Genomic DNA, 13,583 nt, shown 5'->3' with positions numbered 1-13,583 from the left:
CACAAGGTCTGATGTGTTCACCCCCCTGTCCTTTCACCAGGAGCTTCTTCACCACCTCAGGTTTCCAAACCCATTTTGCTCTTTCACTTTACCTGGCCGCAAATTAATGTAAGCTCAGGTATAATTGGATAAATGGAATTTAATCACTTTTTGCATGTGTTTGATACAACTCTAGTGAGTTCCAAGCTAAATTCCTCACCTCACCATGACCTGCAGGCTAACCCAGATTCTCTGGAGTATTGCAGCTTTGTGTTTTCCAGCTTGACTCATGGAGTGTGGGAACTGACTGAGAAAACGTCTGGCACTTCTTTTCTCCATCCATTATTTAGTGACCTGCCTTAGCATGAAAGAAGGTCATGGAAAGCTCTCTTTGTGGTAGTTGTGCTCTGGTTTTTCATAGAACTTTCAGAGGCCTTTTTATATTTTTTCCCCTGTTTCTTTTAGAAACTGATGGTTTTTATTTTAGTCCTTCATGCATTACTGGGAAGTAGATCTGCTGGCAAATGCAGCTGGTTTGGGGTTTGGGGTTGGGTTTTTTACCTTTTTTTGGCTGCAATTCTCCCAGTTTTTAAAAATAATTTTTCTATAACAGATGCTATACTCTGTAAATACAATTCTTTTTTCATATTGGTTGGAACAGTTGAATTTAATCATGTCAGGATCTTTTTTCCCATTTATGCACTATTAATTCTGTATATGTACAGCAACTTTAATCATGAAAGGCCTTCACCACTCTGTCTTGTACAGTAGCACCTCACACTGTACTACCAAGGGAATAAATTATTATTATTTTCTTTTCAAGGCAGGTGTTGTCACTTCAAGGCAGGTACTAATTGCAGCTGGAGGTAAATGCACTTTTTGGGAGAGATGTCTGTCAATGATTGGAAGCCTTCAGTAGTCTCAGGCTTTATAAAGGAGGGCTGAGCTCTCTTTAAAGCTGAAATTCAGAAATATTTTGCTTAAAACTGAGCAAAACTGCCCATGTAGACCTTCACTGATTCTCTGAGCACGTTACAGCCACAGGGTGCTCCAATTCCTGCTCTTGTAAGGACACACAGAATGTGCAGAGAGAGAATGGAGTAGCTGATTATCCAAAGAAGCTGGACTGGGTTTGGAAAAAAAAGCAGAAATTCTTTGGCATCCTCCCTTGAGTCCTGTTGAAAATAACCCAGGTACCACGGGTACCCTTGGCTGCTCCTGCTGGGAATCTGGTGTGGAGCAGCCCCATCTGCTCTGGGACCTGAACTCCTGCATTTCCTGGCTCCCACCAGCCCTGGGTCACTGCAGGGGCTGGAGCAGCTCCAGGGCACCCTGGGCACTGCCAGATTCCTCCAGGTTGTGTCTCCCACTTTGTGCTTTGAGTGTGGTCTCTTCATAAGAAACTTCCCATTTTTTACATAAACACAGAAGATGAGCAGGGCCAAGGTATGAACCAGAAAAGGAAGAATTTTCTGCCCAGAGTTTACCCTGTGCTATCCTGGAGCCAGCATCCCTTCTCTAGGGGTTGATGTGCAGAGTGAACAGGAGGGAACAGATGGCAGCAGTTTGTCCTGTCCCTGGGAATCCCTGCATGGATTTATCCTGTTCCACCCCAGTGCTTCAGACACCCCTTACCTCACTGACCCCACTCACCTTCCTGTGGAGAGGTGCTGGGTGGCTGTGTTTGGGTAATTCATTTGGGTTTGTTTCAAAAAATCACCACAGACACAGGAAAAAATTCCATTGCCTGGCCCAAGGGTTGTGGAGAAGGAGCTTGAGGAACCTCTCTGTGCAGCCCCAAACCTGACTGCTGCCTTTGAAGGGATGCTCCTTATCCTCCTTATCCAGGCCATTGTTCTGGTTTTCCTGTCTCATTTCTTAAATGGGTTTGTAGAGCCTCTTCTGATTGAACTCTTGTTTTTTCAGATAGAAAACAGAACAAAACTGAGTGGGGAAATACCTTCTAATAGCAGAACTAACCAGTCTTTTCACCTAAAGAGACAAAAGCCCCTACCCAGACTTGCTAGAAAAGGAATGAGGAGGAGAACTTGGAACTCAGTATGGACTCACAGTGCAGTTAATTTTTTAATGTCTGTATTTAAGATATTTACCCTTTAGTAAAGAAGCTGATGTCTGAGGGTGAACCCTCAATTTCAGGGGTAGTTCTTCCCAGGGATTATTTTCTCAGTGTTATGGATTCCCTCCTCACAGCTGTGCCAGAGATCTGGATTCTCTGGAGCTCTTTGGGTGGTTATAATTCTCTTTTCCTAAGCCAGTCCCAGTGCTTGTTTGTGTGTTCTCTGCCAAGAACACCAAATACCAAAGGTTCTACGAGTTACTATATTAGGCTGTCCTGATAACTGTAAACTTTGGGTGTTTTTATTCCATGGAGAGTAATAATTTGCTACAGTGCCACTTTAGAGCAGGGTCTGAAGGTGACCTGTGCTTGTTCCAGAACTGCCTCTAATGGCAGAGGAGAGGCTGCCACCTTAATTTAAGTGTGGACAAGTGGTGCTTCTGCTCCCTTTCTCACTGGAATAATACCCAAAAAAGTTCATTATTCTCCCTGTTTTTCTGAGGTTTGTGTGCATTGGGATTATTTTTCCTCATCAGCTGAAGCCTCAATTTGCCCCTGGAGCACAAATGTGTGTGGCAGCTCTTGGCCACTGACTTGGGACTCTGTGGAGATGTAAAGTCCCCAATTCCTCACAGGTGACCTCACAGTAAACTCTTCCCAACTGGAATAATGTGAATTTTCTCTTGTGCCGTGATCATGCACCTTCATTCACAGCACAAGGAGCTCGTTGTTCTCTAATAATCCTGGGAAGAAATAGAAATTTTTTCCCTTGTAATCCTGGGAAGAAATTTCCCCCAAGAAACAGAATGTCTGCTGTAAAAATTATATGAAATACTAATTTGCTTTTTAGTTTATCAAAAGGAGAAGCACAGTCTTTAACAGGAGGTTTCAGCCAAGCTCTCTGCCTCACAATATCCCTGGTTGTACAAGGTGTGCTGGGAAACACAGGTGGACATTTTCAAACCATTGGTGCATTTTCCATGTGGAATTCTGTGAATCTCTTGAAGAGGTTCCCAACTCCATGTCCCTGTTCTCACAATGCTGGGTGCAGGCTGAACAGATTGCACAAATTTAGGGCACAACATTTGTCTTCCTGAACTGCAGGAATCCTGTGGCTCTTCCTGGCAAGTGTCAGCCACACAACACCTTTTCCTTCTTCCCTTAATTTAATTCTTCCATCCCCTGGGTATTGGCAAAGGCTGTAGCTCACAGACATTGCCAGTAATTGCAATGGCTGTAAATATTTCATATGATAAGTTTGAAAGCCACTGCTTTCTAGGCTTTCATTTAGGAGTGTTTGGGTTGGATTTTTTTATTCTTGAAAGTGAAGAAAAGATAAAATGATTCTTCTCTCCCCTGGTTATATCTACAGGGCTGCCAAGTGCTCTGCATCATGCTTTATAGCAGTTATTTTAAATACAAGAGGGCTGTACTGTCGTTTATCTGAATTATTCCTTAGAGAAAATATGAAAGGAATTTTTTCTCATTTAATTTCTTTTATTTTTCCTCACAGAATTAGAATAAGAAGCAAACAGACCTTAGAAATCCTAATCTGCTGTAGAAATTCATGTGAAACTCTAGCACAAACCTATTGCATTCAGAACATTGGTTAGACTGTTAAATGTATTTTTTGTTAAATATACGTCTTGTTAAATATATTTTCTGTTGTGAAGATCAGTATTTGTTCAACATTAATACAAACTCATAAACAAAAAATTATACAGCTTGAAATAAGAACTGGTTCTGTCATTCCTGTGCTTTGTGAACATGGTTGTACCACAAGCTTTGCACTGGATTTGCTGTTTTATTTGGAAAAGCATTAAATGCAGGTGTGTTTGTCACTGCTTTAGGTTGGAGGAACCAAGGCTGGAGTCGTGCGTTTTCTGGGAGAAACTGACTTTGCAAAAGGAGAATGGTGTGGGGTGGAGCTGGATGAGCCCCTGGGAAAGAACGATGGAGCAGTGGCTGGCACGAGGTTGGTGCATCCCCAGAGTTACTTTATGAGATTCTTCTCTGTGTTCTCTTTTGGGTTTTTGTATCTTCCATGAAATTTCCAGTCAGGGGAGGGAGGGAGGGAGGCTCTAAAGCTGCCTTGTCTGCTGCTGGGGAGGGTTGGTGTGCAGTGGTTTCAATTCCCTGATGCCAACACTTCTCTCACATTCGTGGGATGAGCTGAGCTCTCCTCCCATGTGAGTTTTATTCATAGACTGGTAATGGAAACCACAATTTCCTTCTTTTAAATGCCTGTTTGATTTCTCAGCTTGGAAGGAATGCTCAGTTAAGAAAACCTCTGGATATCCAGTAGTTGTGCTTAAGGAAAATCCTAGAGCATCCCAGGAGCTGGAAGTTGCTGTTCCCACAGATGCCTCCTGGTAGAGAAGGGAGCAGTGGAGCTGCTCCCTCCAATAAGTCACAATGAGAAGGCATTAATTCATATCACAATTTAACTTTCTCATTCGCCATAAGGAATAGTCTTTTACCTCATTAAAAAGAGGTTTTACAAAGATTGTCTCACCTTAACATAGGTGATCACAGCTTAAAATTATAAGTGGCTTTTGTCTATATTTAACCAAAGATATATGTTCTGTATCATCAAATATACATAAATGGTATGTATGTAATAAAATATAAAACTACTTGATTTAATTAAAAGCTGATTTCTATTTTTAACCCTGAGCCATCACATCTGTTGGCAGCTCAGAGGAATGTGATGAAGGGGAAAGCTGTGGATATAAAACTGCATCTGAATGGAATTTTTTAGGCACTAGAGCTGTAGTGTTTACTCTGAATTTCTGAAGTCTGGTGTGATCATGCTGTTTGAGACTCTCAAAGCCCCTTTCCCAAACGGGTGTTAAACAGAATTGCACTCCAATGCCTTTAACACTTTCCTACTCCTGATCCAGAACTCTCCACGAACCCAGAAAAGAAATTAATTCCCTCTCTGCTGTGCTTGCTTTGCCCTTGGAAGGTATTTCCAGTGCCAGCCCAAGTACGGGCTCTTTGCCCCGGTGCACAAGGTGACCAAGATCGGCTTCCCCTCCACCACCCCGGCCAAGGCCAAGCCCGCCGTGCGCAAGGTGCTGCCCACGCCCACGGCCCTGAAGCGCAGCCCCAGCGCCTCCTCCCTGAGCTCGCTCAGCTCCGTGGCCTCCTCCGTAAGCAGCAAGCCCAGCCGCACAGGACTCGTAAGCTGATTTTCCCTTCGCATGCTCCCCCTCCTGCCCAGCCCCGGAGCCGCCCAGCCCGGCAGAGCCGCTCCTGCGGGGTTCGTGGTGCTCCTCCTCCTCCTCCTCATTGAAAGCATGCACGAAGGAAGGAAATCTTAGCTAGCCCTGGAGAGCAGCTGAATAGTTGAATATTTAATTCAAGCTAACAGAGTGATTGCAATAAGAAAGGGGCTTAGGATGCCAACTGATTTCTCTGGCTGCAGTCTGTGATGGTGTCAGGGCTCGCAGAGAGGAGAATGTTGACTCCATGTTTCAGAAGGCTGATTTATTATTTTATGATCTATATTATATTAAAACTATACTAAAAGAATAGAAGAAAGGATTTAATCAGAAGGCTAGCTAAGAACAGAAAAAGAAGGAATGATAACAAAGGCTTGTGACTGACCGAGACAGTCCAGCCAGCTGGGCTGTGATTGGCCATGAATGAGAAACAACCACATGGGCCAATCCCAGATTCTCCTGTTGCATTCCACAGCAGCAGATAACCATTGTTCACATTTTGTTCCTGAGGCCTCTCAGCTTCTCAGGAGGAAAAATTCCTAAGGAAAGGATTTTCATAAAATGTGTCTGTGACAGCAATCTGCATTTGATTCATTTTCTGAAGCTTCCAGATGTCACACTCGGTTTGTTTAAGCAGGAAGCTTCACGTTGGCTAAAATGTTCCAAATTTCCTTTTGCTGTTCAAGAGATGAGTCAGCTGAGAAATGCAGCAGGAGCAATTTCCAAGTCTCTGCTGACAAGAAGCCTCTTTCTTTTCTTTTAGATTTGGCTTTAATCCTGTGAATTCATAAAGGCTGAGTGTTGCCAAGTGCAGTGGCTCAGGTGAAATCTAACACAGTACTAATTCCACCTAATACACTTACTATGGATTCTTTTGAAGTTGCTCTGTTACATAAATGTCCTAATCTTGGGTTGCAGCAGTAAAATGGAAATCTGGGAAGGCTGAATTTTGAGAAGTCTCTTTTATGGTAATTGAAAACATAGAAATAATTGGATTTTTCCACAGTCGCTCTAGCTTTTTCCTTTCTTTTTTTTAAACCACATTAGATAGATCTAATTAGGAAGGAGTGAGTCCCAGTGATGTGGAGCAGGTTCCCTGTCCCACTGTCCCAGTGACCAGCAGGTGCCCAGAGAGGTGACTGCCCCTGCTCCTGCAGGACTGAAGCAGATTAACAGAGGTCAGCAGTCGGTCAGGGCACCGGGGTTAATACCTGGCCACAAAAAGGATTTTTATTTGGCACAAACACTGGGACTCCATCACTTAATCCATTCTGGAAGTTGCACTTGCAGCTGCAGAGTGCCCTCTAGTTTGGGATCAAAGCACTAACACGTGGAACCAAGTGCTTTATTCCCTGTGCTGTGATCCCCCAGGTTACACCTTGTGAGTGTCTAAAATCTGTTTGCTTATTTTGTTGTGTCCCAGGGATTTTGCATGATTTGGGTCATAAAATACAAAGCTGCTGTAATCCATTATATCTGGAATTAAAATTCCAGCTTTCTCAGGCAGTGTGAGCATTTGGTGGCCATCCAAGTTAAAAGGATTGTACAAATAATTCGGAGACTTTTTCTTTAAAAGTTAAGCTGCTGGGGAAACGAGATTTCCTGTAATCAGTTTTGACCCAGCAGACTTTTCCTGCTTCAGTTTCTACAAAACCTAAAACTTTTCTGGAGATTTCTGGACTCCTACATTGACTGCTCAGTTGTTCAGGCCTGTTTCTACTTTCTTTTTCCTCTGTAATAAAAGCAGCTGTCAGAGTAGAAGATCCAATGATTTAAGAGGCTGTCTGATGCAATTGGTGTTTATTTCCAAGTCTGAAGGAAGCTGATATTTCTCTCAAGAGTTTTGGATTTGTTTTGCAGTTGGAAGTGAAGGGTGATTTGAACACCTCAAACTGCTAGAAGGCAATACACTCTAAAATTGGATATTTTCTGGAAACTGGGAGGGTCTGAAACAACCAAGAAAGCATCAGAGGGAAGGTGGTTTGTTCTGTCTGGCCCTGGAAGGGCGGCAGCAGGGGATTGCAGAGTGTGCAGGCTGGGATCCAGGCTGGCAGGAGCTGGGGCAGGGATTGGGCAGCAGGGCAGGGGAGGTGGCTGTGCTGGCAGCAGAAAAATCCCTGCTGTGCTCTCAGCTGGGGCTGTGGGCAGTGCCAGCTCTCCAGGCTGCCTGTGGCAGCTATTCAATGTTCTCATCGTGCTCCTGATTTGGGGTGATTAGGCAGAGCTAAAGGATACAGCAGAAAATCTTCATCATTTGGGTTTTTAAAAAAAATTACTGAGCTGTCATTCTCATTTAATACTTAAGCAAATTTCTCAGCTGTTAAAGTCAGGTTTTATGAACAGCACTTGGGGGTTTTTTGCTAAATTTTTGCCTTTTTCACAACTATTGCTCACTTTACTTTGTAATTTCAGGTTATTTGCTTTCCCTTCTAGCTCAGGAACTCATGAGGGTGTAGCTGGTAGGGCCATAATGAATTTTCTCTTGTACTGATTCCATTCAGTGAGGCAAGGTCAAGGAAAACCTGGTTTCATTTTAGCTGCAATTCTCCTGATTGATTTTAATCTGCATTCTTGAAACTTAATATTCCAGATCCTTTTCCCAGAAGTAATTTAATTCCAAGTGATAGAAACATATATTTTATTTTATATACCAGCTGTTGTTCTTCACAAGGTTTTAGCTGTAGGGCTGGCTTAGGTCAAGGTAACTGCTCTTTATCCTGGCTGCTTTTGCCATGGTAGAGGTGCCAGATGCTGGTGGGAGTTCCCAAAGCTTTTCATGGAGCATTTGGAAGTGTTGGACTGCTGCTGGTGACCCAAGATAATGACCTGTTAAACAGTGACATGATGGTTTTGGCTTGCTAGAAAGCTGCCTTTCTTTTTTTTGATGCAAAAAGATGCTTAGGAGGATCCTGAGCCAGCCTTTGTGTGAGTCTACACCTTCCACTGAGGCCTTTTATTTTCACTTCATCCCTCCTGCCTCTTCTTCTGGCTGCTCCTCCTTACAGGGCTCTGACCACACGTGGTGGCCACTGTTGAATTCTGGAAAATGAGGTCATTTAAGTGTAAAAGGAGAAGGTGCAGTAGGTCACAGAAAGCATTTGCTCTACTAACCCTGTGTTTGTGGATCTGGAGGTGCCCACTACACCCCTGTTTCCTTTCTCTTGGCGCAGAATGATTTTTAACTCATTTATTTTGTGAAGTTGACAGAAACCTCTTCCCGCTATGCAAGAAAAATTTCGGGCACCACAGCGCTCCAGGAGGCCCTGAAGGAGAAGCAGCAGCACATTGAGCAGCTCCTGGCAGAAAGGGACCTGGAGAGGGCAGAAGTTGCAAAAGCAACGAGCCACGTCGGGGAGATCGAGCAGGAATTGGCTCTGGTTCGCGATGGGCACGACCGGGTGAGGGAGTTTTTGTTCCTCTGGAACAGAGTTAACACAATGGACTTAACCTCCAAAATGGGCTTTTCTTACTGAAAAGGGCTGGGAGTAAGAGGTGGTGTGCTAAAAGTAAAATAATCCATACCTGTGAGATCTCCCTTGTGGGATCTTTGGTTTATGAGATAGCAGATCTGCTGGATTTAACTCGTTTTTGTTGGACTTCACTGCAGTCTTTGCTCATGTCAATATTTGATAACATTCCTGTCACTTGGCCCATCACTTCACCAAATCCTGGTTACTGAGGTACAGGTACATAACTTGGAAAAAATTCCTGTATTTCCCAGCTTAGTAAAGTTTGGTTTTGTTCCTCTTCCTGATTAGCACGTGCTGGAGATGGAGGCAAAAATGGACCAGCTCCGAGCTATGGTGGAGGCAGCTGACAGGGAGAAAGTGGAGCTCCTCAATCAGCTTGAGGAAGAGAAAAGGTAACCCCAAACTGTCCTCATGAGTGTAATTAATGTTCTTATTGTGCTCCCCTTGTGCATCTTGCTGTTCATCCTGACCCAGACACGTTTCTCAGTGCTGGAGTTTCGATGCAATTGTCACATCTTGAAGTCCTGTGGATGCCTTGGATGTGTCCTGAATTTCTGACAGTTTCCTTCATGAATGGTAGAATATATAGAATGTGAGATCAAACTTAGGTCACCTCAGATCATCCAGAAGGGTGACAAAAGGAGAGAATCAATGAGGATTTAAAGGGTTTTAATACAAAATGCCCTCTTAAGAGCTGCAGGAGCAGTGATGCCTGGCTTTGGCACTGGTAGTGTTTTAGGGACAGAAATTTCCCTCCCTCTGATGCTTCCTGGGAGATATTTCTCCTTAATGTTCCTGGCAGTTTGCTGCTACAGTGGGAATGTTGTCACTGTCATTCTGATTTCCACTGAAAAGTGAGCTTGAAAGCATTTGCTTCCAAAATTACCTGCATTTTAATGAGTTGTCTCCACAGGAAAGTTGAAGACCTTCAGTTCCGTGTGGAAGAAGAATCCATTACCAAAGGAGACCTAGAGGTAAAATATCTCCAGCTTTGTAAAAGGATATCCAGGAGGGCAGGAATCATTAAAAGATACAATCCTGGTCCAGCCACATGAAAATGATACCCATTTCTGCAGTTCCTTTAGTAAGCCAATTGTCCCAAAATTGCAGGATTGCACCCCAAATTCAGTTGCACACTTCAGCAAGGGCTGTGCCATGGAAAGGCTGTAGTAGAGCCTATAGAAAGGCTGTAATACTTAGAGAAATTAAATTAATTCCTAGAAAACTCTACCTTTTGCTGTTAAAAGTGACCACTAAGAAGTTTAACCAAAACTAAAATTGTTTTGCAGTTACAAAATTGCAAGTTAATATTTATGCTTTTGAAAATGAATATTGAAGACTTGTCCTGTTTGATCCATTTCTTGAGTAATTCCTGTGCCTCCCTTGGAGAAGGTTGATTAATGGAGAGTTTGCACATAAAATCTAAATAGCAATTCATGTGTGTAACTTTTATCTATTGGTTATAGAATTGTAATGTTGGGCTGCAGCACATTGTGTTATTGCACAATCAGAATAGAAAATATTTAGGGAAGGATTGCTTTCAGGTATTTGAGCACTGCCAAATTTTTATCCCAAAATTCCAATTAATAAGCAAGATAATTTTAGTTGCTCTACTCTATTGTCTAATCAGAAGCATAAAGTACAAACTTAGTTAACTGTGTTGCTACAAAGCATTTGTGATTGAAGTGCTAGCCTTATGGAAAATACTCATTTCACATAACATTTCTTTTATTTTAGTCTTCCATTCATTTTAAGACCTATCTAGACTCTTCATAGAATGCTCCTTTTATTGTTTAGTCCATGGAAATATTTTAGTTTTTTATTTTCTGTTAAATCAATCGATGGTCATGGCAAACCATCCTAAAGACTCTGGTTTGTCAAGCTGCTTAACTTGGGGGTTTAAACTGAATTCAAGCTGATGGAATATCTCCTGTTGTTTGTGTTGGAATGGTAGTGCTGAGTCTGCAGGTGAAACATTTTTGTTTGTTTGTTTTTTTAATTTTACTGATAGCGAAAGAGGCAGATTTCGGAAGACCCAGAAAATGTAAGAGGGCACTTCAATGTGCAGAGACATCCCATGTTAACAGATTGTGTGCAGAAAATGCTTCTACTGATTCACTAACTGCATAATCTGTTATTGAGACATTGACTCTGGTATTTGTGTGCATGTTGCTTTCAGAGCAGTTCCAACATTTCTTGGGAAGAATGTGTGTAGTGAGCAAACGTGGCAATGCCATTGACTGCAGCCAGGGCCAGTGTGCCTTTAGAGTCCTTTAGGGTCACAGCCTTTGCAGCTCCCTGCAGAGTCCAGGAGCTTGCAGAACATGACCAGCATCCTGCAGTGGCCTTAATTTAAATGTGGGATTTTAGCTGTTTTCTTCACAAAATCCTGCCTGCTCTCCTATGAGATCCTGCTGCCGTTCAATAGATGACAATTTTTCTGAGGGAAAAAAATCTGTCTGTTCTTCATCTTCCCAGATTTGTTTCCTTTTTCCATATGAAATGCTAAGGGGAGAGATGATTAAAACCATCTGAACAATTACTTTACAAAGCTGTCTGATTTTACTGTATCCTTATGTGGCTCCTCTTCAAATTCTGTAGGAGCAATGTGTTACTTGATAACAGAAATGGCCATGTGAGACGTTTGAGGAGCCCTCTTGCTTCCCCAGCTCAGAATAGTGGAATTTTAAAGGTAAATTTATCTCAGGCTGCCTCTTCTGCGGCATCCCCAGCCAAGACAGGGAGTTCTCAAGACTAGAACTGGATCCTGCTGTGCATCCTCAGGGGTTCCTTTGCAGAGATCCCCAGGGATCTGTTTCTCCTCCAGTCTCCCCATCAGGCTGATGCTTTGTTAGAAATAAATCTGCATGTGCCCTTCCTTTCTCTGGTTTTGTGTGCTCCTTCTTTGATCCCATCTGTTCTCCTGACTTCCCTGTTCTGATGTTTCCATTAAAAATGGGCATTTTCACTCCCCAGGGGAGACTTTCCAGGCTGACCCTGGTGGTGTCCTGTGGTTGTGTCCCAGCACGAGGGGACCGGGGGCTGCCCTGCCCCTCCCTAGAGCTGATTGTCAGGAATTGTGGCCTCAGCACAATTTCCCAGCTGGATGGAGAATGTCACAGGGAGGTTTGTTCTGGAGTGAAGGAATAGCCAGAGCACAGAGGTGCTGCAAAAGGCTGATGTGCAGCCTCCAAGTTTGGGTGGAGTTCTGGGAGGTTGAAGGCAGAGTCAGAATCCCATTTCCACATCACCTCCCTGATTGTGGAGCTCTGGAGAAGGGGAAGATGATTCCTTTGGCTTTGTTGTCTGTTCTTTTCTTTCCTGCTTTTCTTTTCCATCCAAGTTAAGGTTTGCAATCAAATTATTTTCTTCTTTTTGGGGTACTCTCTCTTCTCAGTTCTGAGTTTCCTCAAAGAGAACCATAATCAGTAAGAATTTCTTTCCACATCATCAGGAGAGAAATTTGAGCAGTTCAAAATTTTGCAGTGATTTTTACCTCAGTAAATCTGGAATCTGTCCCTTGGAGATCAGATTTGATTAAAGGATAATCTCTCATCTCTAAATTGGGAAAAAGGTGTCAAACAAAGATCTTTGGAGTATTCTTTTTAATCTTTTATTTCCATTTTGGCAGGATTTTAACTTACTTGCCTTTATAGTGTATAAGAGATGGGATTTCAAAAAACCTAGTAAGTTTTAAGTAATCAGTGATGGTCTGTCTGATCTTTGAGGCAGGAAAGCACTGTCTATAAAATTAAGGATCAAAGAGTTTGGGTTTTATGTAGCATAAAAACCCATAAGGTTGCATATTCCAAAGGCACACAGGGGGAATTCTGTAACCATGAGATTTGGGATTTCTTGGGCTTTAGTAGATCCTCTTGGTGAATTAGAGCAAGTAAGGTTTGAATTTCCATCTTTTAAAGCAGATTGTTTTTCAGACTTAATTAAAATTTGGCTGTAGATCAAAACTAATACTGACCTATGTCAGAGAGAAAACTGAATTGTAGCCACTTATTAAATATTATTTCCCTTAGAATACTTAAATCCATTTTCAAAGGCTATGGGCAGGAAAAACAATAATCTGTGTTCTTGGAGCATTTTTGCCTGTCACACCCTGAGGATCTTCCACTGAGAGAGAAACAGATCTGCTGCAGAATGAAAACATCAGCAGACCTAAGGAGCAACTTTCAAGTGTTTGTGGATCAAGAACTCCATAGAAACATGGGCAACTATTTTCAACTGTTCAGAAACGTGGATATCTGGGTGCTTTTGGGAAGGAAGAACTTGCTGCTGCCACAAGGAATTCTGTGTTTGGAGAAGCAGATAAGGAGCTCATCCCCATCTTTATATTTCTCTTTCATTTTTCTCTCTTCCCTACTTCAGAGGTGCAGGTCAGGTTTGAATTACCTGCTGGACTTTCCCTGCACCTCCCAAACTTCAGGCTCTCTTGCAGGCCTCAGGGACTATCTGAATATCAAGCCAGAATATCAAAGATTCTGTGTTCTTGCTAAAATTCCGTTTGTGAGCAAAAAGCAGGAGGTACCTGCTCACTTGGGTTCTCATCTGTGTCCTACACCTCTTTAGGAACCTGTTAGAATTCCAAAGATCTTTCTTTTTTCTTACTTCCACATATTCTTCAATATATTTAGACATCCATAACTGCAGAGCAACCAGGCTGATTCACTTTTTTATCTGGTTTTGAGGAATCTTGCTTGCTTCCTTCCTGAAAGAGGAGAAGAGGGGGAAAAAGAGGAGGATTTTGGAGTTACAGACAACGCTTCTCTTTCTATTTCTGTTCAGATAATTCAAACCATAGTGACAGAGGAGCCTTCA

At 42.6% G+C, this 13,583-nt stretch overlaps 1 protein-coding gene across 7 annotated transcripts in view; it reads left to right on the top strand.

Annotated features, from left to right (window-relative positions):
- The window catches only part of CLIP1 (CAP-Gly domain containing linker protein 1), a 59,724-nt gene that overhangs the window by 19,317 nt on the left and 26,824 nt on the right, over positions 1-13,583 (top strand). For 6 of the 7 annotated variants that reach the window (XR_008508678.1, XR_008508677.1, XR_008508680.1 and 3 more), the window contains exons 4-9: positions 3,907-4,031; positions 5,025-5,241; positions 8,484-8,681; positions 9,042-9,145; positions 9,667-9,727; positions 10,765-10,797. Coding sequence is in view for 1 of the 7 variants with exons in the window: in XM_036393126.2 (XP_036249019.1) it covers positions 3,907-4,031; positions 5,025-5,241; positions 8,484-8,681; positions 9,042-9,145; positions 9,667-9,727; positions 10,765-10,797 (738 nt within the window). In the remaining 6 variants the exon portion in view is untranslated. The remainder of the gene's footprint in view (positions 1-3,906; positions 4,032-5,024; positions 5,242-8,483; positions 8,682-9,041; positions 9,146-9,666; positions 9,728-10,764; positions 10,798-13,583) is intronic. The other variant, XR_008508681.1, reaches the window with a different exon arrangement.

This window comes from Molothrus ater, chromosome 18, assembly GCF_012460135.2.
Source record: "Molothrus ater isolate BHLD 08-10-18 breed brown headed cowbird chromosome 18, BPBGC_Mater_1.1, whole genome shotgun sequence".
NCBI lineage: Eukaryota > Metazoa > Chordata > Aves > Passeriformes > Icteridae > Molothrus > Molothrus ater.
This window is presented reverse-complemented; position numbering and strand designations above follow the sequence as displayed.